The 26,249-nt window shown below is 36.1% G+C and overlaps 2 protein-coding genes, 2 long non-coding RNA genes and 1 pseudogene across 4 annotated transcripts in view; 3 read left to right on the top strand and 2 right to left on the bottom strand.

Annotated features, from left to right (window-relative positions):
- Positions 1–1,342: 1,342 nt before the first annotated feature.
- The window catches only part of LOC127083122 (WD repeat-containing protein 55), a 76,832-nt gene continuing 51,925 nt past the window's right edge, over positions 1,343–26,249 (top strand). Inside the window, exon 1 of the mRNA XM_051023375.1 lies at positions 1,343–1,412. The gene's annotated coding sequence lies outside the window, so the exon portion shown is untranslated. The remainder of the gene's footprint in view (positions 1,413–26,249) is intronic.
- Positions 7,810–8,807, bottom strand: LOC127083146 (uncharacterized). The gene is made up of 4 exons (XR_007788332.1): positions 8,440–8,807; positions 8,232–8,335; positions 8,007–8,130; positions 7,810–7,883 (listed from the first exon to the last, which is right to left on the bottom strand). It is a non-coding gene; the product is annotated as an uncharacterized LOC127083146 (long non-coding RNA).
- On the top strand, positions 17,362–18,491 carry LOC127115255 (polyamine oxidase 2-like; annotated as a pseudogene).
- LOC127083145 (uncharacterized) lies at positions 19,261–20,355 on the bottom strand. The gene is made up of 4 exons (XR_007788322.1): positions 19,891–20,355; positions 19,683–19,786; positions 19,458–19,581; positions 19,261–19,334 (listed from the first exon to the last, which is right to left on the bottom strand). It is a non-coding gene; the product is annotated as an uncharacterized LOC127083145 (long non-coding RNA).
- LOC127115254 (uncharacterized) lies at positions 23,777–25,273 on the top strand. Its single transcript, XM_051046840.1, has 3 exons — positions 23,777–24,009; positions 24,307–24,503; positions 24,768–25,273. The coding sequence occupies exons 1-3, from the start codon at positions 23,777–23,779 to the stop codon at positions 25,271–25,273; spliced, it is 936 nt and encodes a 311-aa protein (XP_050902797.1).

Below are 26,249 nucleotides of genomic sequence, written 5' to 3'. Positions count from 1 at the left end.
GCATTCTGTCGAAATATGTTTTGTTTTAAAGTATGTCGAATTGGGCCTTGCTTGTAAAGCCCAATTGTTAAGTTAGCTTGTAGCCTAAGTTGGCTTAGTAGTCTATGAATAGCCCATATCTCTTAGGTTGTTGAGAGATGTCATTTGTTGTTATTCATTTGTAATCTTTGAACCCTTATTGAGAAAGTGAATAGTAAAACAATTTTAACCAATTCTTCTTCTTCTTCTTCCCTTTTCTCTCCATTGGTAAAACCTTATAGGGTTTCTTGTGTTTGTTCAAAAAATTCAATCTTTTTTTCTCATAGCTTGGTTTGTTCTTGACGGCATCAATTCACAACAATGTTACTTATTGAAATTTATGCAAACATATGGTGAGTCAATAAAATTTTAATAAATTTAGTTTTCTCATATCGTAGAAATCATATGAAACGGAAAAAAAAAAAAACTACTGATCAAATTATGAATTATGTAGTGAGTGAATAAAATTTTAATAAATTTTGGTTGCTTATATTGTGAAAATTATATGAAATGGAAAAAATAAAACTATTAATTCAAATATGCAACGAGTTAATAAAATTTTAACAAAATTTTATTTTCTTATATCGTAAAATTTATATAAAACGAAAAAAAAAAATGTATCTACTCGTCCAAATTTGTAGTGAGTCAATAAAATTTCAATAAAAATTATCTTTTTATATTGTGGAAATTATATAAAACGAGAAAAATGAAACAATTGATCCAATTAAATAAGAAGTCGATAAAATTTTAATAATTGTTGTTTTATCCTATTGTGGAAATGATATGAAATTGAAAAAAAAATATTATTAATTTAAATATTGAATAATATAATTTATCATCAAATTATTTCAAATATATAAAAAAGATTAAGACAATTTATTAAAAAAGATTGAATATATATTTTAAAACTATATTCTCTCTTAAAGATAATCATTTTATTTATAAAACTTAAAAAAAACAATTTATTTAAAACAAATTTCAATAATTTTATTTAATTATATTATTTATAATGTTACTTATATTTCGTATTTTATATGTAATATTATTTAAATTTAAATTTAGTATTATTTTTTTTTATGATAGTTTACAAACAAATAAATGCATCCAACACTATACTCTATTCAAAATCGTACATGTTTCAGTTTTAAAAAAAATGAAAACACATCTTTGGATTAGTTTTCTTTGCCTGATAAATCAAACAGCCAATAATAAGCCACGTGTTAATATGTATTTTTTTCTTTAAGAAAAGCTTAAAACAAAAACGAACCCAAAAGCGAAAACTAGGTGCGGCCAACTTCCATCTCTCTGATCGCGGCGCGCCGCCACTGTCCATTGTCGCCCCACCATCAAACACATTATCCGGTCAACTTTGAAGCCACAGCCCCGCTGCAGAGGTCTGCTGATGCCCCTTCTTTTTAATCCCCCCTTATTTAATTTGCTTTCATAGTTGATAAATAACTTTATGGGGATTTTGTAATGAGGCTTTCAACAACTATTGTGTTGCGTCTGGTATTACCAAGCACAAAACTACTGCATGTACTTCTCAACAAAATGGTTTGGCTGAAAGATTTAATCGAAACATTTTGGAACGAGTGAGGTGCATGTTAGTTAGTGCAAGATTGAAGAAAGTGTTTTGGGATGAGGAAGTCATTACATGATAAATAGGTGTCCCTCGATAACTTTTGGGATGAAAACACCTGAAGATGTCTGATCGAAACACTCACCTAATCGCGACAGACTTAAAGTATTTGACTGCTTACCCTATGCTCACATTAGTCAATACAAGGTCGAACCTTGAGCTCTGAAATGTATGTTCCTTAGATACCCTGAAAGAGTCAAAGCTTATAGGTTGTAGTGCCTAGAGCCAGGCCACATGAGGTGTATCATGTAACACCCTGATTTAATTTCCATATTTATTTATTAGGTGTTTATTTTTAATTAATCATTATTTGGTGTGATAATTAATTAAATATGTGTTTTGCTGATTATTTGAATTATTTGAATATATGTGTTATTTGAATAATTAAATTTTATGAGTAGAAATAGCAATTGTCTAGTAATGGACCTAATTAATTAGAATGGGTGGATAAGTGGGTTAAGCCCATTATGAGTTAAAAAAAGTAAGGATTTTAGAGATTAGAGTTAGTTTTGTAAAACAAGAGAAGAAAAGAGAATAGAAGAGAAAGAGGAAAAGAGGAAACTAGAAGAAGAAGGACCTAGAGATTTCATCTATACTAAGGTAAGGATGGGATTTCAAGTGGTTATGGATAAACATAATATATGTAATGTATGTGGATTAGATATCATGAACTTAGGATTTGGGGATTTTGATTTTTGAGAAACCCTAACATTTGTTTATGTTTTAATCCATGAAATTGATGTTTATGTTATGCTATGATGTTTCTATATTGAATTTTATGAATAGGTATGTGTATAGAGCATGATTAGGTGTATAATTGTATGTTTGAGTTTCACTTGAAAATGGTTGATTTAGGATTTTGGTGAAAATTTGTGGAGCTTAGAATCTTGTTTCCATTATCCTAATAGTTGCTATATGATATATATAGGTTGTATAACTATTTATTTCATGAAAAATGATGAATTAATGTGGTTTTATGATGAAAATTTGTGCTGGACAACAGCATTTTCGCAACAACAGTTCTTTTGGTTTTTGACAGCATTTTCGCAACAGCAAATTTTCTGAATTTTGACAGCATTTTTGCAACAACAAATTTTCTGGTTTCGACAACATTTTGAAAAACTTGTAAATTCAATAACTTTTAAACCGTAACTCCGTTTGAGGTGCCGTTTGGACTGTTATGAAGCTAAGAATATTATCTATAACGTGATGTTCATTTTGATAATAGTAGATTAATATTTTATCAAAAGAATCTTAATATGGATGTATGTTGTATGTGTGGTGAATGTGAATGACATGTTTTCTATTGTTTGGCATGTATTGGATGATTTTTAGATGGATTTTATGAAGAAAAATACTTGAAATTATATATGTGATTATGTGAATTGGTGAATTTGATGAATAACATGAATTGACTTGTTTGCTTTATGTTAATGTGTTGTGATGAGATGATGAATGTTATTTGATGTATTGTTTAGGATTGAGGTCATGTTAGGTGTATGTTGTGCGAATGTTGGATGTGGTATGCTTATGTATGATTAAGGGGTTGTGATCGTCTTAATTGCATGAGTCTTATTGTTGTTTCACACTTACACTAGCATGAGTCTATGAAAGAGGCAATGTTGGGTAATCTCGCGTAAATTATTTGCTTGTCCCAAACCTAACGCCAAATGGGGTTTAAAAGCTAAAGGCTGAATCGAGCTTTAGAGGTGGTTATCTAATTTATTTGGGAGACGCTCGACAAGTCGGAAATGATAACGGATGGGATCCACATGCATATCACATTGAGTCACACATTGAGTCGCACGTGTCGGTGTGAATTGTTGTTTGTGTGGTTATGTGATATGATTGTGTGGATATGATTTTGGTAGGTATGCATATACATGGATTTTAGATGATCCATTTAATATGAATTGTTGATGTGTTATTGATGTGATATGTGTGCATATTTGTGATATATGTGATGAAATGGTGACTTGTATACATTATGGAATCATGTGAAAGTTGTATACATATTTTATGATGATTTGTAAATGATGATGAATGATAATATGTACATGAAATTGATATGTTGTGAAATGTGACTTTTGTACATCGTTTAGTAGTTATAAATGAATACTTGTGGATTGCTTAGCCATGTTGTATGATGGTAAACATGTGATTCTTTAATAAGATGATATGATGCATGTTGGTATGAAGCGTGACGAATTCTAATAATATATGTATGTTTGTTATACATTTCATATTATTATGTTTTTCTATAATAATTTGAATTCTCACCCTGCTGTTGGAATGATGTTCTATCGCGACATCGCTCAGGTATCAGAGATAGTGGTATTTCGCACAAGGATTAGATTCGGAGGCTAGTTCTTGTTGTGTTTACACTAGGTAGTCTATAGTGCTCTAGTCATGTAACACTTGTGTTTATGGGATTATTTGTATGTGTTTTGATGTTGGGAGATATTGTTGTGCTCTTTTTTACTTTTTATTTGGATATGTTGGTTTTGATGTTGAGTGGCCTTAGAGCCTAAAATGATATTTATGGTAGATGATTTATGAGAGTCATCACTATTTGCCATTTATGAAGAGAGATGTTATTCCGCTGTGTGAGTTTGCATGTTGGTTATTTGGTTTTGATTTATAATTCGTGTTACTTGTATGTGACCATGGCATGTGTTGTTTCTGGCAGAAATAAATGTGATGCCCTGGTGTATGCATGCTTTAATTTACTCTGATTATGCAATTGTATGCTATATTTGAGTAGTAGTAGTTTGGGGGGTGTTACATTAGTGGTATGAAAGCACGGTTTCGGCCAGGTTGTGAATTTGTTTAATTCCGTTGTATCTGATTTGTGTGTATGACACAATCGATACGATTTGTTTAGCAATCCTTGTTATTGTAGTTGTTTGGTTGGTGTAGCAAGAAGATGGTTATTGATACTCCGACTATGGGTTCAGTGACTACTTCATCTGTTTGTTTGAAATGTCCATTGAATATTTGTGATAAAGATTTTGAAGTTGATTTAGTGTGTCTTCCATTGAGTCAACTTGATGTTATTTTGGGAATAGACTGGTTGAGGGCCAACCATGTCTATATCAATTATTTTGCGAAAGGTGTTCTTTTTCTTGAGCCAGAGAAGGAAGGTGATTTATTCTTGTTTACTCAACAAGTGAATGAATCTGTGCGAGATGGTGCCGAAGTGTTTATGTTGGTGGCAAGTTTGAAGCTTAAGGAAAACGGAACAGTGGGTAAATTTCCAGTTATTCGTGATTTTCCTGAAGTGTTTCTTGATGAGGTTAGTGATTTTCCGGTATCGATGGCTTTGTATCGGATGTCACCATCTGAGTTGAAAGAGTTGAAGAGTCAACTAGAGGATTTGCTTGATAAGAAGTTTATTCGTCCGAGTGTGTCACCGTGGGGTGCACCTGTCTTGTTAGTTAAGAAGAAAGAAGGTACTATGAGGTTGTATGTGGATTACAGACAACTGAATAAGGTTACTGTCATACCTCGATTTTGGTCCTGAATTTTTTTCATTTTTTCATTTTTATTTGGAACTTGGCCTAAAGTTCATTTGCATACATTCATGACCAAAGGCAACCATCCATTCCCAAATCCATTTTTTTTTTATAAACTTTGGTCATTTATCTAGTTTTTTATCATGGTGTTTTTGATTATAAAATGGATTCTAACTATTTGACTTTTTAATTTTCAATTTGATTTTAATTTTAAATTAAGTCTAATTCCAAATTTCAATTTAATCTTAATTGTGTTTTTACTATTGATTCAAACTCTAATTGATTTTTAATTTCCAAATAAATGTTAGAATTTGATATCAAAATAGTTTTAACAAATCATAGATTAATTTGATTATAATTGGCTTTTGTTGGTTTTTTTATTTTATGTTAATTGACATTTAGATTAGTTTTGGATTATTCCTAAAAATCCATATCCATTTTATAACCAAACATGATCCATTTTCAATCCATAGTTCATTTCAAATCAAAATAGTACATGCACTCATTTCATAACATTCAATAATATTTAACTTTCAAACATTTCCAAACTCATTTTCATACGTACACTTTCATGTCCATTTAACATTCAAGCATAACAATGCATCACATCCTGTCATAAACACTAGCAAGAAGACAAAGCCATAAGTAGATGCCGTGAACTTTCCATAATAAAGTTGGAGCTACAATCAATTCTTGTTACAAACTATCCATGGATACATTAGAATCATAAAACACAAATGTCTAATGGAGTTCTACTGTTACAAATCTAAACCAATCACATCTCATGTTGATCCCTAAACTACCAGATGCTATATTCCAAAACTGTAACTCGTTTTACATGACAGGCATATTATTTTTACAACAAGTATTTACAACAAGGTGATCCAACAGGAAGCCTGCATCATTCAAAACCAAACTCTCGAACTGCAAACAGCAGCCTAGCTGTGGGACGAACCAAATATCATCGGCCCAGCGTAACCTGCACAAAAGGAAACATTTCAAAACCAGCAGAAAAACCATATAACAAAGCCATATCATGGTTTCACTTCAGTTCATACATCAGACCTGCCAACAACAGTGGAAAGCAAATCATAAGTTCAGCCCAAGCATATCGTATATACAAAGAAGTTGGTAAAATCTTTGAAACAATTTTGCAAGAGACGGATAATGTAAGACAGGAACACAGTGAAGGCATGTCCATTCACAAGCACTTTCAATTGTTTTTTTTTGAAAGAAATCCAGAACTCGGGTTGGAGGGCCTTTCACACAAGGTGCTTCAATGGTATTTGTGCCGAATGGAGGGTTGGTTTGCCGCAGATTCTGATTCCATATCATTAAAATATTGGGACACAGGGTGACAAAGATAGATAGGCGATTTAATGGAGTAAAGGTGACTGCTGAAAATGGGAAGACATTTGTTGCTGATGCTGCTATCATTGTCGTACCCCTTGGAGTGCTGAAAGCAAACATCATAAAATTTGAGCCAGAGCTTCCAGAATGGAAAGAAGCTGCGTTTGCTGATATTGGGGTCGGAGTTGAGAATAAAATAATATTACCTTTTAAAAATGTATTTTGGCCCAATGTTGAGTTCCTGGGAGTTGTTGCCGATACATCTTATGGATGCAGCTACTTTCTTAATCTTCACAAAGCTGCTGATCACCCTGTTCTTTGTTTACATGCCTGCCGGGCGGCAGGCCAAAGACATTGAGAAAATGTCTGATGAAGCAGCTGCCGACTTTGCTTTCACACAACTCAAGAGGATCCTTCCAGACAGCCCCCCATCCAATGCACTTCATAGCCTTGCATCTAATTCCACACGATCAACATGTCCAACACGGTTCAATACCTACAAAATAAATGAAACATGACAAAGCCATATTACGGTTTCATCCCAGTTCATAAGATCCAGCCACATATACAACTGCGATACCTTTGATGAGAACACCCCACCCGTTGATGATCCAGAGTACATTTCTTCATTAGGTGCAACAATTTTCAAGGGAATGCAGAGTGGTGATAATGATGCTATTTGGTTAATGCAGGGATGGCTAGTTACATATGATCCGTTCTGGAGACCTCCTCAAATGAAGGCTCTTTTGCATTCTGTTCCTGTGGGAAATCTGGTGGTTCTTGATCTGTTTGCTGAAGTTAAACCCATATGGATTACCTCAGAGCAGTTTTATGGTGTTCCTTACATCTGGTGTATGCTGCACAATTTTGCAGGAAACATTGAGATGTATGGGATATTAGATGTTGTAGCATCTGGTCCAATTGAAGCACGAACAAGTGTTAACTCAACAATGGTTGGAGTTGGAATATCGATGGAAGGTATCGAACAAAATCCCATTGTTTATGATCTGATGTCTGAAATGGCATTTCAGCACAACAAAATTGCAGGAGCAGCTTCATAACCTGCCAAAACCTTTTCCAACTCAGAAAAATCAATGCAAAGAAGAAAGATATAGACGCTTTTGTGACTACTGATTTCAAGCTCATTAACTATAATCCTCACCAAAAGATTGAGTTGAAGATGGCGGTTTAAATTAAGAGACCTTAATCTCCATTTTAGATTGTTTCTACTGTCTGAAATAAGGCAACAACAATCTTGTCGGCTAGAAGCAGGTCTAAGCATGGGTGTTTTGGTTGGTGTAACTTTAATCCAACTGTTGACAAGCATCCTGCAGTAGCCATGATCCTGTCATGGAGTGTGCCTACAAATTGTTAAGCATACTAGTCACTAGCAATGTAACTGAACCAAAAGGCAACTTTGCAAACCAAGGGCACAACTAGCAGAAAACATTATCACTTCCAGGCCATGAAGGGCGGTGACATACCTTGAAGCTAAAGCCACATGCTTGTTGTCCAATCTGCTATGAGCATGAGCAAATAGGCTCTATTGCAAGCTTGCAACCAACATTACCAAGCTTGTCAAAATCAAATCAAAGCTCACCGACTTCACTGCAGTAAAAAAACATGGCATTGGCAACAGTAAGATTTCAAAAAATATCCCAAATTGGCATTAAGACAAAACAGAGGGAGAAAGCATGAGTTCAGTTTACCGTTCCGAAATCCAAGCATCAAAAAGGCCAATCCCAACTGAGCACATCAAAAAGGAGTTTGCAGAGACACCTGTTTTGCAGAAGCCGATCCCCAAACCCTAAATCTGCAGGACATAAAAGGAGAAGGAAGAGAATCGGTTGAAGGGAGAAAAACCTTGGGGTCGAAAAAAAATCTCAAAACGAAACCCTAAATCCCAAAATCAAATACCTGGATAGGGAGGCTAACTTCGAGAACACCACAAACCTTCGCCGCCGCACCTCACATCCCTCCGCTGCTCAAGCTATTTCCCGGCCGACTTCTTCACACCTTTCACCACCGTCGTGAAACCTATGTGAGAACTTTTCCTTCTCCTGTTATCCTTTTTGAGTGCTTGTTGTTGGAAGTGTAGGATTAGGTTTTATTTGATGATTTGAGGAAATAAAGTTTAAGGTTTTTGATAGTGAGAGAGGTCGAGAGATTGAAAGGACGCGAGGACGATGAGGGAGGAGAGCGATTGAAAGCGAAGAGCGATTGAGAGTGAATGACGAAGGTTGAGAGGGGTGTGAGATAGAGAGAGGAGGACGATTGAGTTCTGGGACTCTTATCTGCGTCCTTACCTTTTCTTTTTTTTTATTTATTTATTCATTATTTGTTCTTTTTTAAGCAGACCTTTAAATCCTACTAAGTGAACGTTTAGAGTTTTCAAGTGGTCATTAACTGTGGTTTATTGGTATTAGTTTTAGTTAAATGCTATTTTGTGTTCCCAATCCCTAACCTTTTGAACCCAACAGCCAGGCAGCTAGGGTCACCTTTTGGGATTTCTCCTTTTTATTTTTTAATTAATCGTCCATTAAATAGACCACCCCAATTTTATTTTTATTTTAATTCATACTTTAATCTATTTTGGTTTATATATCTAAGTTGTTGTTTAAATTATAAATAATCATAAATGGTCTAGTGGAGAGAGGGTAGTTTTATAGTCTTTAGTGGAGTGGGTTCGATACCTATATGTAGCATTTTATTTCTTTTAGCATTCATTTTTTTATGTTTATGTTTTATTATAATTTCTCCTATACTCATAGTTTCATTATTGTTTAATAACACAAATTTGATTTCTTTTAATTTCATCATCCATTCAAAGCCGCTTTAAACTATTAAAATCACACTTTTCTCGATTCAATATCGAGCCCATTTCCATACCCTTGTAAGTCGATTGCTTTTTAAGCATCGCCATCAACCTCACATAGCTTACTCTTGGGCTTTCTTACAATGTGCTGGTTCTCTTGCACTTACACTCATACATTGCATTATTTGTTGTTTGGGTCCGATTTAATTATTTCATGATTTTGAATCCCCATTTGACAAAATGTATCCCACTCCCCCGATGTGTAATAATTTTGTACTGTTTTATTTCTTTATTTGTTTGACTGTTTAGTTAGATACTAACACAAGAATAAAATCAACCATTTCCAAAAATACAAAAATAATGACTCGATCCAACGTTGAGTATTTTCTCAATAAACAAATCAATTCATTTCTCCCTCTTATTCTGTTCCATTTCTTTCAAACTCTCATCAAATGCTTGATTCAACGTCAATCCATTTTTCCTAATAAAAACTCAAAAAATACTAATTCACAGTTAAGACCTTTTCAATAAAGATGGAAGTGGAACGTGGTGTATACCACGCACTCCTGAGACTAGGATTCGAGATGTATATCTCGCCAATCCTAGCTCTCGCCATCATCCAAATTTATCCACTTTGTTTTCTCTCAAACACTCATCCAAATTTCTCTTAAACGTCCATCAATACTTGATCTAGGGTCAAGTCATTTTCACAACAAAACTCAAAATACCCAATTCTTATTCAACACTTTTTCAATAAAGATGGAAGTGGAACGTGGTGTATATCGCGCACTCCTGAGGCTAGGATTTGTGACGTATGCCTCGCCTATCTTAGTTCTCGCCATCATTTAAAATTGTCAATGTGGTTTCGTCAAACTTTTTCTCAATCAAATTTAAAATACCTAAATCTTATTTAAAACTTTTTCAATAAAGGTGGAAATGGAACATGGTGTATACCATGCACTCTTGAGATTAAGATTCGAGACGTATGCCTCGCCAATCTTAACTCTCGCCATCTTCTAAAACTGTCAATGAGGTTTCTTCAAACCCTTTCTCAATCAAATTCCAAAACACTTAATTCCTATCTTAACCTCTTTCAATAAAGATGGAAATGGAACATGGTGTATACCGTGCACTCCTGAGACTAGGATTCGAGATGTATATCTCGCTCATCCAAGTTCTCGCCATCACTCAAAATACATCCAACCAATCAAACTCTTTCTCGCCGTCGTGCGATTAATCAAAAATCTTTTTCATAAATAAAAGATATATTGTCTTAAGTGATACAAAACAATGTTTCGGCCACGATTGTTGAGTAGAGATAAATGACGCTTTTCCGAATGTAGATTTATGAATCCGTTCGATGTATGGTATGCGTCCACTCCTCATCTGTTTTGAGTAAAACAATGTTTTCGTCGATTAATACAGTATAGCTTTCACTAAAATCGACCAACAAACAAACATTTTTCTACCCAGAACTATGTAAGCCTTGATTTCTCTTTTGAGATACGTAGGAGCAGGATTTTTTAAATCTTGTCAGGCCCACTAATAAAAAAAACTTAGGTTTAGTCCTTCGTCAAAAAATCCAAAAACATTTTTCTTCTCATCTTTTCTTTCTTTCCCACCTAATAATTCGAAAAGCCTAACATTTCAAACTAACACTAACGCACACAACTGACCTAATGGTTCCCGTTGAGTACAACGGACGTGAGGGGTGCTAATACCTTCCCCTTGCGTAATCGACTCCCGAACCCTGATATTGGTTGCGATGACCATATCTTATCCTTTCTTTGTCTTGGGTTTTATCGATATTTCCCCTTTCCTTCTTAGGAATAAATAAAGTTCGGTGGCGACGCTGTTCAGTCCATCATTGCGAGCGTGCGATTGCACTTCGCTTTGAAGTCGTATCCCCATTTTTTCGAGGTGCGACAGATGGCGACTCTGCTGGGGATTATACCCCATCCCTAAGTGAGTCAAGCCTAGTTAGGACGTTTGTGTGCCTTTGTTTGTTTAATTTTGTGGCTTTTCCCTTATTTGTTGCTTTTTAATATCTTTATTGTTATATTGATATTTGTTGTATATTGGTTCCACCGTGTTGGGCACTTGGATCTTGATTGCAAACCATGTGGGAAAGACTCTACACCCGAGTCTGAAGTGAAAAAAAACAACATAAGATAGGATGATGGTTGAGTAGTACGGACTCCCGAGGTGGATACTTCGTAAGAGTCGGTACGAGAACCTCACTTAGAGTAGATTCTTTTGCAAATATTGTCGCCCGAGGTGTATACCTCGTAAGCTTCGATGTTTCAAAGGGGTCCATGACTCTAAGAACCTTTTAGAACATTGAAACTTTGGCCAACTAGAAATGATGGTTGCGTAGTATGGATTCCCGAGGTGAATACTTCGTAAGAATCGATACGAGAACCTCGCTCAGAATAGATTCCCTAGATGGAGTTGATGACCGGAAAGTATTTTCCGTAAGCGTCAAACAGTCTTTTGAATCCATGACTCTGAGTACCCTGTCTAGAACCCAGTCGATGGTTGCGTAGTAGGGACTCCCGAGGTGAATACTTCGTAAGAGTCGGTACGAGAACCTCACCCAGAATAGATTCCCTTGATGGAGTTGACGACCGGAAAGTATTTCCTGTAAGCGTCAAACATTCTTGTGAATCAATGACTCTGGGGATCCTTTGTAACAAAGCCCTAGACCATACCCGGTGAGAACCCCGTTTTGGAAAAGCAATCAAATTTATCAGTACCTCGGACTTTTGAACCCGTGTATAAAAAAAACACAAATATGCATGGCATGCATTGCACCCATTCATATACCATTTCATATGCATTTGTCATCATGCATTTCATATCATTTCTCAAAAATACCAAAAAACTCATCCATCCTTTGTCCATGATAAGCAAAGTGATTCCTGACACGCGAAGAACAAAGAACCATGTCTCAGAAGATGATGGACGAGCTAAGGAAAAGCCAAGAAGCACTGAAGGAGGAACTTAATCTTTTGAAGAGCCAAATGAGATGGGTCTTGGAAACCCTGCAAGTCTTGTTGAGAAAAGAGGGTCACCCAATATACACTGCTGCAACAAAGAGAGCTACTACCCCACATCCATCTGGTGTTACCCCAAGTCAAGGGAAATTCTATGTGGCAACTCCTCATTTACCAGTATATAGACCTCCCTCAAGACGTCATCATCAACATCCTCTGGTTATTGCTCCTCAAAGTCACCAAAGCCAGGTTCAGAACAAAAATCAGAATCAGAACAAGAGGAACAAGGATCACAATGACTCGATTCCGGTGCCATATAGCAAGCTCTATCCGCAACTGATCCAAAATGCTTTGGTGACCCCTCGAGCTCTCACACCTATGTCACCATACCTGCCATGGTACAATCCAAATGCAACATGTGAATTCCATAAAGGGGCATTGGGACATGACCTGGATTCTTGCTTAGCGTTAAAAGCCTTGGTACGGGGACTGATTAACAAAAAGAGCTTAGTTTTTGAAGAAGATCACCCGAAGATCAAGTGCGGCTACCATACCGGAACAATGGGGCACTCCATCGAGGAATGCAAGAGTTTTACGCTCAAGCTGCAAGGATTGATTGACATAAGGTCACCAGCACTCAAGGAGGAAGGCTCAGGTACATATACCTTGATTTCTGAGCCAGGTAATGAGAAAGGGAAAGGACGCTTGAGACCCCTCAAGGTTTTGTACCACAAGGAAGATGTCAGGGATGTGGCTAATGAGCTATCATTATTTCCTGGTAAGAGCATTGAGATACCGCCTTGGATTTCCAATGTCACGACCCATACCAATGAAAGAAAAGGAGAAGTTAGTAGTGGATCCAAGAGGGTTGCGTTCAACGATGAGATTGAAGGAAAAGAATTTGAAGATCATCATGCCAATGTCAAAAAGCTTGTTGATCCCAACCTTCAAGTTTGAAGAAGTCAATTCCCTAAAGTTGGCAATCATTTGGCTGTCTCAGCATTTCTTTGTAGTTTCCTTGCATGTTGATTGTTAATTATTGTTAAGCATTGTTGTTTTCTTTGAATTGGTAAGATTAATGAAACGTTTATGCATCTTTTGAATTAATCCATTCGTATTCACTCGTTTTTCATTTATGTTAAAAAAAAAATACTCCTCTCATTCCCTTTTGTTTATCAAAACGTTGTGTTAACAAAGATTGGAAGGAGGATGATGAAAACGAAACACCTAAAATTGTTGTGGTATGCTTTTGAGTAAAACCTGGTCGATGATGTAAGGCATTGTTTCAAATCCCCAAACACTGAAGAGATAAGGCGTTAATCCCTAGTCAACCACTTTGAGCCTAGAAGTTGGTGTTTATTTCGGATCTAAAACCCTTAATCTTAACCTGGGGCAGGGTAGTTATGTTCAGATAGTTTGATCATGCAGTCGATCTTTCAAAAATCGTCCATATATACATCCTCCAATTAGGTTCAACCACATGTTATCCTTCGCGCACATGTTGAAGTGTCGAAGAAGTTGAGAAAAGATGAAATTAGTGTTGGTTGATCCTCATCCACCAATAATGTGGCAGTCACACGCATAAAAAAAAGATTGAAAAAGTCTGTTAAGTCAAACACCACAAAAATGACTTAGGCAAAATTAGGGATAAAGAAAATCAATCAAAAGAGGTCACCAAAATCCTCAACAAAACAAAAAAAATATAATAAGGTGACTGCCATTTCAAGAAAATTCGTCTTGAATCCTCATCACACCTTCGAACCCTCTTGGAAGTCGAATGCGTGTATTGAATTAACTGAACATAGGAACTGGAGATCATCAAGAAGAAGTGGTGGGTAAAAATAAATTTTGAGCCTTATATCCTTTTGTTTCAAAAAAACTGTGAACCAGACCACGTTACAACCCTTAAAAGACCTAATTGAGGCAGGGTTTATTTTGAAAGCATACTATAACAAGGTTGTGTTAACTTGACTCCAAACGATTTTTGTTAATCATGTGATGGCACCAACTTGCATACTGTGAATAACTTGATCACCATTGTGTTCTTATCAATGACTCGTTCACTGTATTTCACCCGTTCATATCAATGAACTCTGATTTCAAATTTTTGCATAAGCATTGAATTAAAATTACCATTTTTGAATGAACAATCTTATTTGCAAGTCAACACTTAGCATCAAGAAATTCCAAATACAGTTGAGGAACTTGATAAAGTGAAAGAAGTCTAGTCAGGGGCAAATCACTTTGAGCATCAGTTAATTCGAGCTAATAACCCTAAAGGTCATCTCGCCAAGAGTAATTTGCTTCAAGACTTAGACCGAGATAAGCCACCTCAGAGCTTAATGAGTCCAACTATCCAAAGGAAAGTCGACCAAGAGTCTACCATTCCAACATTTGGTTAGCCAAGTTCAGACCATTACAAGTTTCAAACACTTGGGGCAAGCCATCTCGAGGTAGTCTCATGGAAAGTTGTTTCCAAACCCACTTTCAAGGTGAACATTTCCAAAGACCCAACAAACTGGGGCAAGATGAGCCACAGAGGGGCAGAACCTTTTTCTTCGTGCTTTCAAACTGCTCAAACAAATTATGCCATACGTCAACAACTATTGAGTTTAAGACGAGTGCCCGAAAATTATGCTAGCACGATTCATTAATCCTCCAAAAGGATCCCATTGGCAAAGTTGTGGTTATCAAACTGGATAGAATCCTCCTTTGGCAACATCTATCATAAAATATTTGGTTGAGTTCTCAGTGTTAAGGAATCATGAGCTTCCATAAAAAGCCTTTACAAACTCCCAGTCTGCCCAGTGTCAGCATTCTCATAATCATGATCATTCATATATCATGCATAAAAGGAAATTCAAATCATGCATAGCAGAAATGTAGTTCGTGCTCATTTGACTCAGGTCTTGTTGTCGATCCTATGATCCTTTGACCTTTGATTCCAGTTTGTATTTGGTGCCCTTAAACCCACATCCGGTTTTCGCAGTCATTTTCAAATCCAATTTTTGTTCAATACTATTCAGGTCATATATGAACCTGTTGTTGAGCTTTATTCCGGTGTCAGGTCATACATGAACCTGTTCTGAAGTTTTTTCCTTTTGTTCAATACTATTCAGGTCATATATGAACTTGTTGTTGAGCTTTATTCCGGTGTCAAGTCATATATGAACCTGTTCTGAAGATTTTTTTCTCTGCTTGTTCAATACTATTCAGGTCATATATGAACCTGTTGTTGAGTTTTATTCCAGTGTCAGGTCATACATGAACCTGTTCTGAAGATTTTTTTTCTCTGTTTGTTCAATACTATTCATGTCATATATGAACCTGTTGTTGCGCTTTATTCCAGTGTCAGGTCATACATGAACCTGTTCTGAATATTTTTTCTCTGTTTGTTCAATACTATTCAGGTCATATATGGACCTGTTGTTGAGCTTTATTCCGGTGTCAGGTCATATATGAACCTGTTCTGAAGAGTTTTTTCCCTTTGTTTGTTCAATCTTATTCAGGTCATATATGAACCTGTTGTTGAACCTTATTCCAGTGTCAGGTCATATATGAACCTGTTCTGAAGAGTCTTTCTCCATGATTGTTTCAGTGTTGTCAAGTCATATATGAACCTGTTTGATACACTCTTTTTGTATTTTGCTGAGTTTGTTAGGCCATATCTGAACTTGCTGTCAGAACTTCTTGATATTCCCCAGCATTGTCAGGTCATATATGAACCTGTTTGTTGTGTTTTATTCTAGTATTGCCAGGTCATACCTGAACCTGTTGTGACATTTTCTTTCTTATTCGGATATAGTAAGTCATATGTGAACTTACTACCGAAATCCCTTGTATTCCAAGTACCGTTTATCAAATTTCACTTTGAGTACTCCCCGGTGTGTCTGACTCTCCAGCAGGATTTGTCTTCCCCAGCAAATTTGTTTTTTACCATTTGTCTGTCTCCCTGTGGACCATCTGCATTCCCCACAGTTTGGTATGTCTAATAGCATCTCCCATCAAGGGTCCACCATATCCCTAGCAGATAAAAATTACAAAAAAAAAAAGAATCATGCATCCATGCATATCATATCATATCATATCATATCATATCATATCATATCATATCATATCATATCATATCATATCATATCATATCATATCACATCATGTCATAGGGATTCGGGATCAAAATCCGGGTCTTCTTAGTATTTAACCATCTCCCACTATGATAATATGAAGAGTGTCCTGCTTCATACTCTCTAGTTGAAGACGCTTAAATAGGGGCAACTGTCATACCCCGATTTTGGTCCTGAATTTTTTTCATTTTTTCATTTTTATTTGGCACTTGGCCTAAAGTTCATTTGCATACATTCATGACCAAAGGCAACCATCCATTCCCAAATCCATTTTTTTTATAAACTTTGGTCATTTATCTAGTTTTTTATCATGGTGTTTTTGATTATAAAATGGATTCTAACTATTTGACTTTTAAATTTTCAATTTGATTTTAATTTTAAATTAAGTCTAATTCCAAATTTCAATTTAATCTTAATTGTGTTTTTACTAATGATTCAAACTCTAATTGATTTTTAATTTCCAAATAAATGTTAGAATTTGATATCAAAATAGTTTTAACAAATCATAGATTAATTTGATTATAATTGGCTTTTGTTGGTTTTTTTATTTTATGTTAATTGACATTTAGATTAGTTTTGGATTATTCCTAAAAATCCATATCCATTTTATAACCAAACATGATCCATTTTCAATCCATAGTTCATTTCAAATCAAAATAGTACATGCACTCATTTCATAACATTCAATAATATTTAACTTTCAAACATTTCCAAACTCATTTTCATACGTACACTTTCATGTCCATTTAACATTCAAGCATAACAATGCATCACATCCTGTCATAAACACTAGCAAGAAGACAAAGCCATAAGTAGATGCCGTGAACTTTCCATAATAAAGTTGGAGCTACAATCAATTCTTGTTACAAACTATCCATGGATACATTAGAATCATAAAGCACAAATGTCTAATGGAGTTCTACTGTTACAAATCTAAACCAATCACATCTCATGTTGATCCCTAAACTACCAGATGCTATATTCCAAAACTGTAACTCGTTTTACATGACAGGCATATTATTTTTACAACAAGTATTTACAACAAGGTGATCCAACAGGCAGCCTGCATCATTCAAAACCAAACTCTCGAACTGCAAACAGCAGCCTAGCTGTGGGACGAACCAAATATCATCGGCCCAGCGTAACCTGCACAAAAGGAAACATTTCAAAACCAGCAGAAAAACCATATAACAAAGCCATATCATGGTTCCACTTCAGTTCATACATCAGACCTGCCAACAACAGTGGAAAGCAAATCATAAGTTCAGCCCAAGCATATCGTATATACAAAGAAGTTGGTAAAATCTTTGAAACAATTTTGCAAGAGACGGATAATGTAAGACAGGAACACAGTGAAGGCATGTCCATTCACAAGCACTTTCAATTGTTTTTTTTGAAAGAAATCCAGAACTCAGGTTGGAGGGCCTTTCACACAAGGTGCTTCAATGGTATTTGTGCCGAATGGAGGGTTGGTTTGCCGCAGATTCTGATTCCATATCATTAAAATATTGGGACACAGGGTGACAAAGATAGATAGGCGATTTAATGGAGTAAAGGTGACTGCTGAAAATGGGAAGACATTTGTTGCTGATGCTGCTATCATTGTCGTACCCCTTGGAGTGCTGAAAGCAAACATCATAAAATTTGAGCCAGAGCTTCCAGAATGGAAAGAAGCTGCGTTTGCTGATATTGGGGTCGGAGTTGAGAATAAAATAATATTACCTTTTAAAAATGTATTTTGGCCCAATGTTGAGTTCCTGGGAGTTGTTGCCGATACATCTTATGGATGCAGCTACTTTCTTAATCTTCACAAAGCTGCTGATCACCCTGTTCTTTGTTTACATGCCTGCCGGGCGGCAGGCCAAAGACATTGAGAAAATGTCTGATGAAGCAGCTGCCGACTTTGCTTTCACACAACTCAAGAGGATCCTTCCAGACAGCCCCCCATCCAATGCACTTCATAGCCTTGCATCTAATTCCACACGATCAACATGTCCAACACGGTTCAATACCTACAAAATAAATGAAACATGACAAAGCCATATTACGGTTTCATCCCAGTTCATAAGATCCAGCCACATATACAACTGCGATACCTTTGATGAGAACACCCCACCCGTTGATGATCCAGAGTACATTTCTTCATTAGGTGCAACAATTTTCAAGGGAATGCAGAGTGGTGATAATGATGCTATTTGGTTAATGCAGGGATGGCTAGTTACATATGATCCGTTCTTGAGACCTCCTCAAATGAAGGCTCTTTTGCATTCTGTTCCTGTGGGAAATCTAGTGGTTCTTGATCTGTTTGCTGAAGTTAAACCCATATGGATTACCTCAGAGCAGTTTTATGGTGTTCCTTACATCTGGTGTATGCTGCACAATTTTGCAGGAAACATTGAGATGTATGGGATATTAGATGTTGTAGCATCTGGTCCAATTGAAGCACGAACAAGTGTTAACTCAACAATGGTTGGAGTTGGAATATCGATGGAAGGTATCGAACAAAATCCCATTGTTTATGATCTGATGTCTGAAATGGCATTTCAGCACAACAAAATTGCAGGAGCAGCTTCATAACCTGCCAAAACCTTTTCCAACTCAGAAAAATCAATGCAAAGAAGAAAGATATAGACGCTTTTGTGACTACTGATTTCAAGCTCATTAACTATAATCCTCACCAAAAGATTGAGTTGAAGATGGCGGTTTAAATTAAGAGACCTTAATCTCCATTTTAGATTGTTTCTACTGTCTGAAATAAGGCAACAACAATCTTGTCGGCTAGAAGCAGGTCTAAGCATGGGTGTTTTGGTTGGTGTAACTTTAATCCAACTGTTGACAAGCATCCTGCAGTAGCCATGATCCTGTCATGGAGTGTGCCTACAAATTGTTAAGCATACTAGTCACTAGCAATGTAACTGAACCAAAAGGCAACTTTGCAAACCAAGGGCACAACTAGCAGAAAACATTATCACTTCCAGGCCATGAAGGGCGGTGACATACCTTGAAGCTAAAGCCACATGCTTGTTGTCCAATCTGCTATGAGCATGAGCAAATAGGCTCTATTGCAAGCTTGCAACCAACATTACCAAGCTTGTCAAAATCAAATCAAAGCTCACCGACTTCACTGCAGTAAAAAAACATGGCATTGGCAACAGTAAGATTTCAAAAAATATCCCAAATTGGCATTAAGACAAAACAGAGGGAGAAAGCATGAGTTCAGTTTACCGTTCCGAAATCCAAGCATCAAAAAGGCCAATCCCAACTGAGCACATCAAAAAGGAGTTTGCAGAGACACCTGTTTTGCAGAAGCCGATCCCCAAACCCTAAATCTGCAGGACATAAAAGGAGAAGGAAGAGAATCGGTTGAAGGGAGAAAAACCTTGGGGTCGAAAAAAAATCTCAAAACGAAACCCTAAATCCCAAAATCAAATACCTGGATAGGGAGGCTAACTTCGAGAACACCACAAACCTTCGCCGCCGCACCTCACATCCCTCCGCTGCTCAAGCTATTTCCCGGCCGACTTCTTCACACCTTTCACCACCGTCGTGAAACCTATGTGAGAACTTTTCCTTCTCCTGTTATCCTTTTTGAGTGCTTGTTGTTGGAAGTGTAGGATTAGGTTTTATTTGATGATTTGAGGAAATAAAGTTTAAGGTTTTTGATAGTGAGAGAGGTCGAGAGATTGAAAGGACGCGAGGACGATGAGGGAGGAGAGCGATTGAAAGCGAAGAGCGATTGAGAGTGAATGACGAAGGTTGAGAGGGGTGTGAGATAGAGAGAGGAGGACGATTGAGTTCTGGGACTCTCATCTGCGTCCTTACCTTTTCTTTTTTTTTATTTATTTATTCATTATTTGTTCTTTTTTAAGCAGACCTTTAAATCCTACTAAGTGAACGTTTAGAGTTTTCAAGTGGTCATTATCTGTGGTTTATTGGTATTAGTTTTAGTTAAATGCTATTTTGTGTTCCCAATCCCTAACCTTTTGAACCCAACAGCCAGGCGGCTAGGGTCACCTTTTGGGATTTCTCCTTTTTATTTTTTAATTAATCGTCCATTAAATAGACCACCCTATTTTTATTTTTATTTTAATTCATACTTTAATCTATTTTGGTTTATATATCTAAGTTGTTGTCTAAATTATAAACAATCATAAATGGTCTAGTGGAGAGAGGGTAGTTTTATAGTCTTTAGTGGAGTGGGTTCGATACCTATATGTAGCATTTTATTTCTTTTAGCATTCATTTTTTTATGTTTATGTTTTATTATAATTTCTCCTATACTCATAGTTTCATTATTGTTTAATAACACAAATTTGATTTCTTTTAATTTCATCATCCATTCAAAGCCGCTTTAAACTATCAAAATCACACTTTTCTCGATTCAATATCGAGCCCATTTCCATACCCTTGTAAGTCGATTGCTTTTTAAGCATCACCATCAACCTCACATAGCTTACTCTTGGGCTTTCTTACAATGAGCCGGTTCTCTTGCACTTACACTCATACATTGCATTATTTGTTGTTTGGGTCCGATTTAATTATTTCATGATTTTGAATCCCCATTTGACAAAATGTACCCCACTCCCCCGATGTGTAATAATTTTGTACTGTTTTATTTCTTTATTTGTTTGACTGTTTAGTTAGATACTAACACAAGAATAAAATCAACCATTTCCAAAAATACAAAAATAATGACTCGATCCAACGTTGAGTATTTTCTCAATAAACAAATCAATTCATTTCTCCCTCTTATTCTGTTCCATTTCTTTCAAACTCTCATCAAATACTTGATTCAACGTCAATCCATTTTTCCTAATAAAAACTCAAAAAATACTAATTCACAATTAAGACCTTTTCAATAAAGATGGAAGTGGAACGTGGTGTATACCACGCACTCCTGAGACTAGGATTCGAGATGTATATCTCGCCAATCCTAGCTCTCGCCATCATCCAAATTTATCCACTTTGTTTTCTCTCAAACACTCATCCAAATTTCTCTTAAACGTCCATCAATACTTGATATAGGGTCAAGTCATTTTCACAACAAAACTCAAAATACCCAATTCTTATTCAACACATTTTCAATAAAGATGAAAGTGGAACGTGGTGTATATCGCGCACTCCTGAGGCTAGGATTCGAGACGTATGCCTCGCCTATCTTAGTTCTCGCCATCATTTAAAATTGTCAATGTGGTTTCGTCAAACCCTTTCTCAATCAAATTTAAAATACCTAAATCTTATTTAAAACTTTTTCAATAAAGGTGGAAATGAAACATGGTGTATACCATGCACTCCTGAGATTAAGATTCGAGACGTATGCCTCGCCAATCTTAACTCTCGCCATCTTCTAAAACTGTCAATGAGGTTTCTTCAAACCCTTTCTCAATCAAATTCCAAAACACTTAATTCTTATCTTAACCTCTTTCAATAAAGATGGAAATGGAACATGGTGTATACCGTGCACTCCTGAGACTAGGATTCGAGATGTATATCTCGCTCATCCAAGTTCTCGCCATCACTCAAAATACATTCAACCAATCAAACTCTTTCTCGCCGCCGTGCGATTAATCAAAAATCTTTTTCATAAATGAAAGATATATTGTCTTAAGTGATACAAAACAATGTTTCGGCCACGATTGTTGAGTAGAGATAAATGATGCTTTTCCGAATGTAGATTTATGAATTCGTTCGATGTGTGGTATGCGTCCACTCCTCATCTGTTTTGAGTAAAACAATGTTTTCGTCGATTAATACAGTATAGCTTTCGCTAAAATCGACCAACAAACAAACATTTTTCTATCCAGAACTACGTAAGCCTTGATTTCTCTTTTGAGATACGTATGAGCAGGATTTTTTAAATCTTGTCAGGCCCACTAATAAAAAAAACTTAGGTTTAGTCCTTCGTCAAAAAAATCCAAAAACATTTTTCTTCTCATCTTTTCTTTCTTTCCCACCTAATAATTCGAAAAGCCTAACATTTCAAACTAACACTAACGCACACAACTGACCTAATGGTTCCCGTTGAGTACAACGGACGTGAGGGGTGCTAATACCTTCCCCTTGCGTAATCGACTCCCGAACCCTGATATTGGTTGTGATGACCATATCTTATCCTTTCTTTGTCTTGGGTTTTATCGATATTTCCCCTTTCCTTCTTAGGAATAAATAAAGTTCGGTGGCGACGCTGTTCAGTCCATCATTGCGAGCGTGCGATTGCGCTTCGCTTTGAAGTCGTATCCCCATTTTTTTGAGGTGCGACAGTTACTATCAAGAATAAGTATCCGCTTACGAGGATTGATGATTTGATGGATCAGTTAGTTGGTGCTTGTGTGTTTAGCAAGATTGATTTGAGGTTTGGGTATCATCAGATCCGTGTGAAAGCTGAAGATATTCAGAAGACTGCTTTTAGAACAAGGTATGGACACTATGAGTATTCAGTGATGCCTTTCGGTGTGACAAATGCACCTGGTGTATTTATGGAGTACATGAATCGGATTTTTCATAAATATCTTGATAAGTTTGTTGTTGTGTTTATCGATGATATTTTGATATATTCAAAGAGTGAAGAGGATCGTGCTGAGCATTTGAGGATTGTTTTATCTGTATTGAAAGAGAAGCATTTGTTTGCTAAACTTTTGAAGTGCGAGTTTTGGTTGAAGGAAGTGAGTTTCCTTGGCCATGTGATCTCTAGTGGTGGTATTTCGGTTGATCCTTCTAAGATTGAGGTTATATCTCAATGGGAAGCGCCGAAATCTGTGTATGAGATTCGTAGTTTTCTTGGTTTGGCAAGTTATTATCGAAAGTTTATTGAAGGCTTTTCTAAGTTATATTTTCTGTTAACACAGTTGACTAGGAAAGGTCAAGCTTTCATTTGGAATGCACAGTGTGAAGCTAGTTTTCAAGAGCTGAATAGGAGATTGACTATTGCTCCTATTTTGATTTTACTTAATCCATCCGAACCATTTGTTGTGTACTGTGATGCTTCTTTTATGGGTTTAGAAGGTGTATTAATGCATAATCAACAAGTTGTAGCTTATACTTCAAGGCAACTCAAAGTGCATGACAAGAATTATCCGACTCATGATTTGGAATTAGCTGCTGTTGTGTTTGTTTTGAAGATTTAGAGACATTATTTGTTTGGGTCGAGACTCGATGTGTTTAGTGATCACAAGAGTTGGAAGTATTTGTTCGATCAGAAAGAGTTGAATATGAGGCAAAGGAGATGGTTTGAATTCTTGAAGGATTATGATTTTGGTTTAAATTACCATCCTGGCAAAGCGAATGTTGTAGCCGACGGTTTGAGTAGGAAATCTTTGCATATGTCGATGTTGATGGTGCGAGAATTGGATTTACTTAAACAATTTCAAGATATGAGTTTGGTTTATGAAGAGACTTCTTTTGGAGTGAAGCTTGGTATGTTGAAGCTTACTAGTGGAAGTTTGGATGAGATTCAAGAAGGTCAAAAATCTGATTTGGTTTTGGCAGATCGATTGATGTTGATCAATCAAGGTAAAGGTGGTGATTTTCGGATTGATGAGAATGGTATCATGAGGTGTCATGATAGAGTTTGTGCTCCCGATGTTTCAGATTTGAGAAAGAGGATTCTTGATGAAGGACATCGTAGTGGTTTGAGTATTCATCTTGGTGCTACTAAGATGTATCAAGATTTGAGGAAATTGTTTTTGTGGCCTGGTATGAAGAAAGAGATTGTGGAATTTGTGTATTCGTGTTTGATTTGTCAGAAATCGAAGATTGAGCATCAGAAGTCGTCTAGTTTGTTACAATCGTTATCTATTCCTGAATGGAAATGGGATAGTATTTCTATGGATTTTTTTTTCTGGTTTCCTAGGATTCCGAGTAATTGTGAAGCTATTTGGGTTATTGTGAACAGGTTGACGAAATTTGCTCACTTTATTCTGATTAGAATGGATTATCCGATGGAGAGGCTTGCAAAGCTGTATATTGAGAAAATTGTCAGTTTGCATGGTATTCCGTCTAGCATTGTGTTAGATAGGGATGTGAGGTTTACTTCGAGATTTTGGGAAGGTTTGCAACGTTCTTTGGTTACAAAGTTGTGTTTGAGTTCTGCTTATCATCCGCAGACAGATGCTCAGACTAAGAGGACGATTCAGTCGCTTGAGGATCTTTTGAGAGCTTGTGTTTTGGAACAGGGAGGTGCTTGGGATAGTTATTTGCCTTTGATTGATTTTATCTACAACAATAGTTTTCATTCGAGTATTGGTATGACTCCGTTTGAAGCTTTGTATGGTAGAAGGTGTATGACGCCTTTGTGTTGGTACGAATCTGGAGAGAGTGTTGTGGTTGGACCTGAGATAGTTCAACAGCCTACTGATAAGATTAAAATGATCAGAGAGAAGATGAAGGTTTTTATGAGTCGTTATAAGAGTTACCGTGACAAGAGAAGGAAATCGCTTGAGTTTGAGGTAGATGATCATGTGTTTTTAAGAGTTACTCTGGTAACGGGTGTTGGTAGAGCATTGAAGTCGCGTAAGTTGACGGCGCATTTTTTTGGTCTGTATCAGATTTTCAAGAAAGTAGGTGATGTGGCTTATCGGATTACGTTGCCGCTGTCACTTGCTAATCTCCATGATGTGTTTCACGTGTCTCAATTGAGGAGATACATTGCGAATCCTTCGCATGTTGTCCAATTAGATGATGTTGAGGTTATAGATAATTTGTCCGTAGAGACATTACCTATACAGATAGAAGATAAAGAGGTGAAACAACTCCGTGGTAAATGGATCACTTTGGTGAAAGTCGTTTGGGGAGGACCAGCTGGTGGAAATGTGACGTGAGAGCTTGAGAGTCAGATGAGGGATTCATAAACTGAGTTGTTTGCTTGAGGTAATTTTCGAGGACGAAAATATTTCAAGTGGGGGAGAGTTGTAACACCCCGATTTAATTTCCGTATTTATTTATTAGGTGTTTATTTTAATTAATCATTATTTGGTGTGATAATTAATTAAATATGTGTTCTGGTAATTATTTGAATATATGTGTTATTTGAATAATTGAATTTTATGAGTAGAAATAGCAATTGTCTAGTAATGGGCCTAATTAATTAGAATGGGTGGATAAGTGGGTTAAGTCCATTATGAGTTAAAAAGACAGTAAGGGTTTTAGATATTAGAGTTAGTTTTGTAAAACAAGAGAAGAAGAGAGAATGGAAGAGAAGATACGAGAAAGAGGAGAAGAGGAAACTAGAAGAAGAATGACCTAGAGATTTCATCTATACTAAGGTAATGGTGGAATTTCAAATGGTTATGGGTAAATATAATGTATGTAATGTATGTGGGTTAGATATCATGACCTTAGGATTCGAGGATTTTGATGTTTGAGAAACCCTAACATGTGTTTATGTTTTAATCCATGAAATTGATGTTTATGTTATGCTATGATGTTTCTATATTGAATTTCATGAATGAGTATGTGTATAGAACATGATTTGGTGTATAATTGTATGTTTGAGTTTCACTTGAAAATGGTTGATTTGGGATTTTGGTGAAAAATAGTGGAGCTTAGAATCTTGTTTCTATGATCCTAATAGTTGTTATATGATATATTTATATATATATATATATATATATATATATATATATATATATATATATATATATATATATATATATATATATATATATATATATATATATATATATATATATATTGTATAACTATTTATTTCATGAAAAATGATGGATTAATGTGGTTTTATAATGAAAATTCGTGCTGGACAACAGCATTTTCACAACAGCAGTTTTCCTGCTTTTT

This window comes from Lathyrus oleraceus, chromosome 1 (genome assembly GCF_024323335.1).
Source record: "Lathyrus oleraceus cultivar Zhongwan6 chromosome 1, CAAS_Psat_ZW6_1.0, whole genome shotgun sequence".
In the NCBI taxonomy this organism is placed as follows: Eukaryota; Viridiplantae; Streptophyta; class Magnoliopsida; order Fabales; family Fabaceae; genus Lathyrus; species Lathyrus oleraceus.
This window is presented reverse-complemented; position numbering and strand designations above follow the sequence as displayed.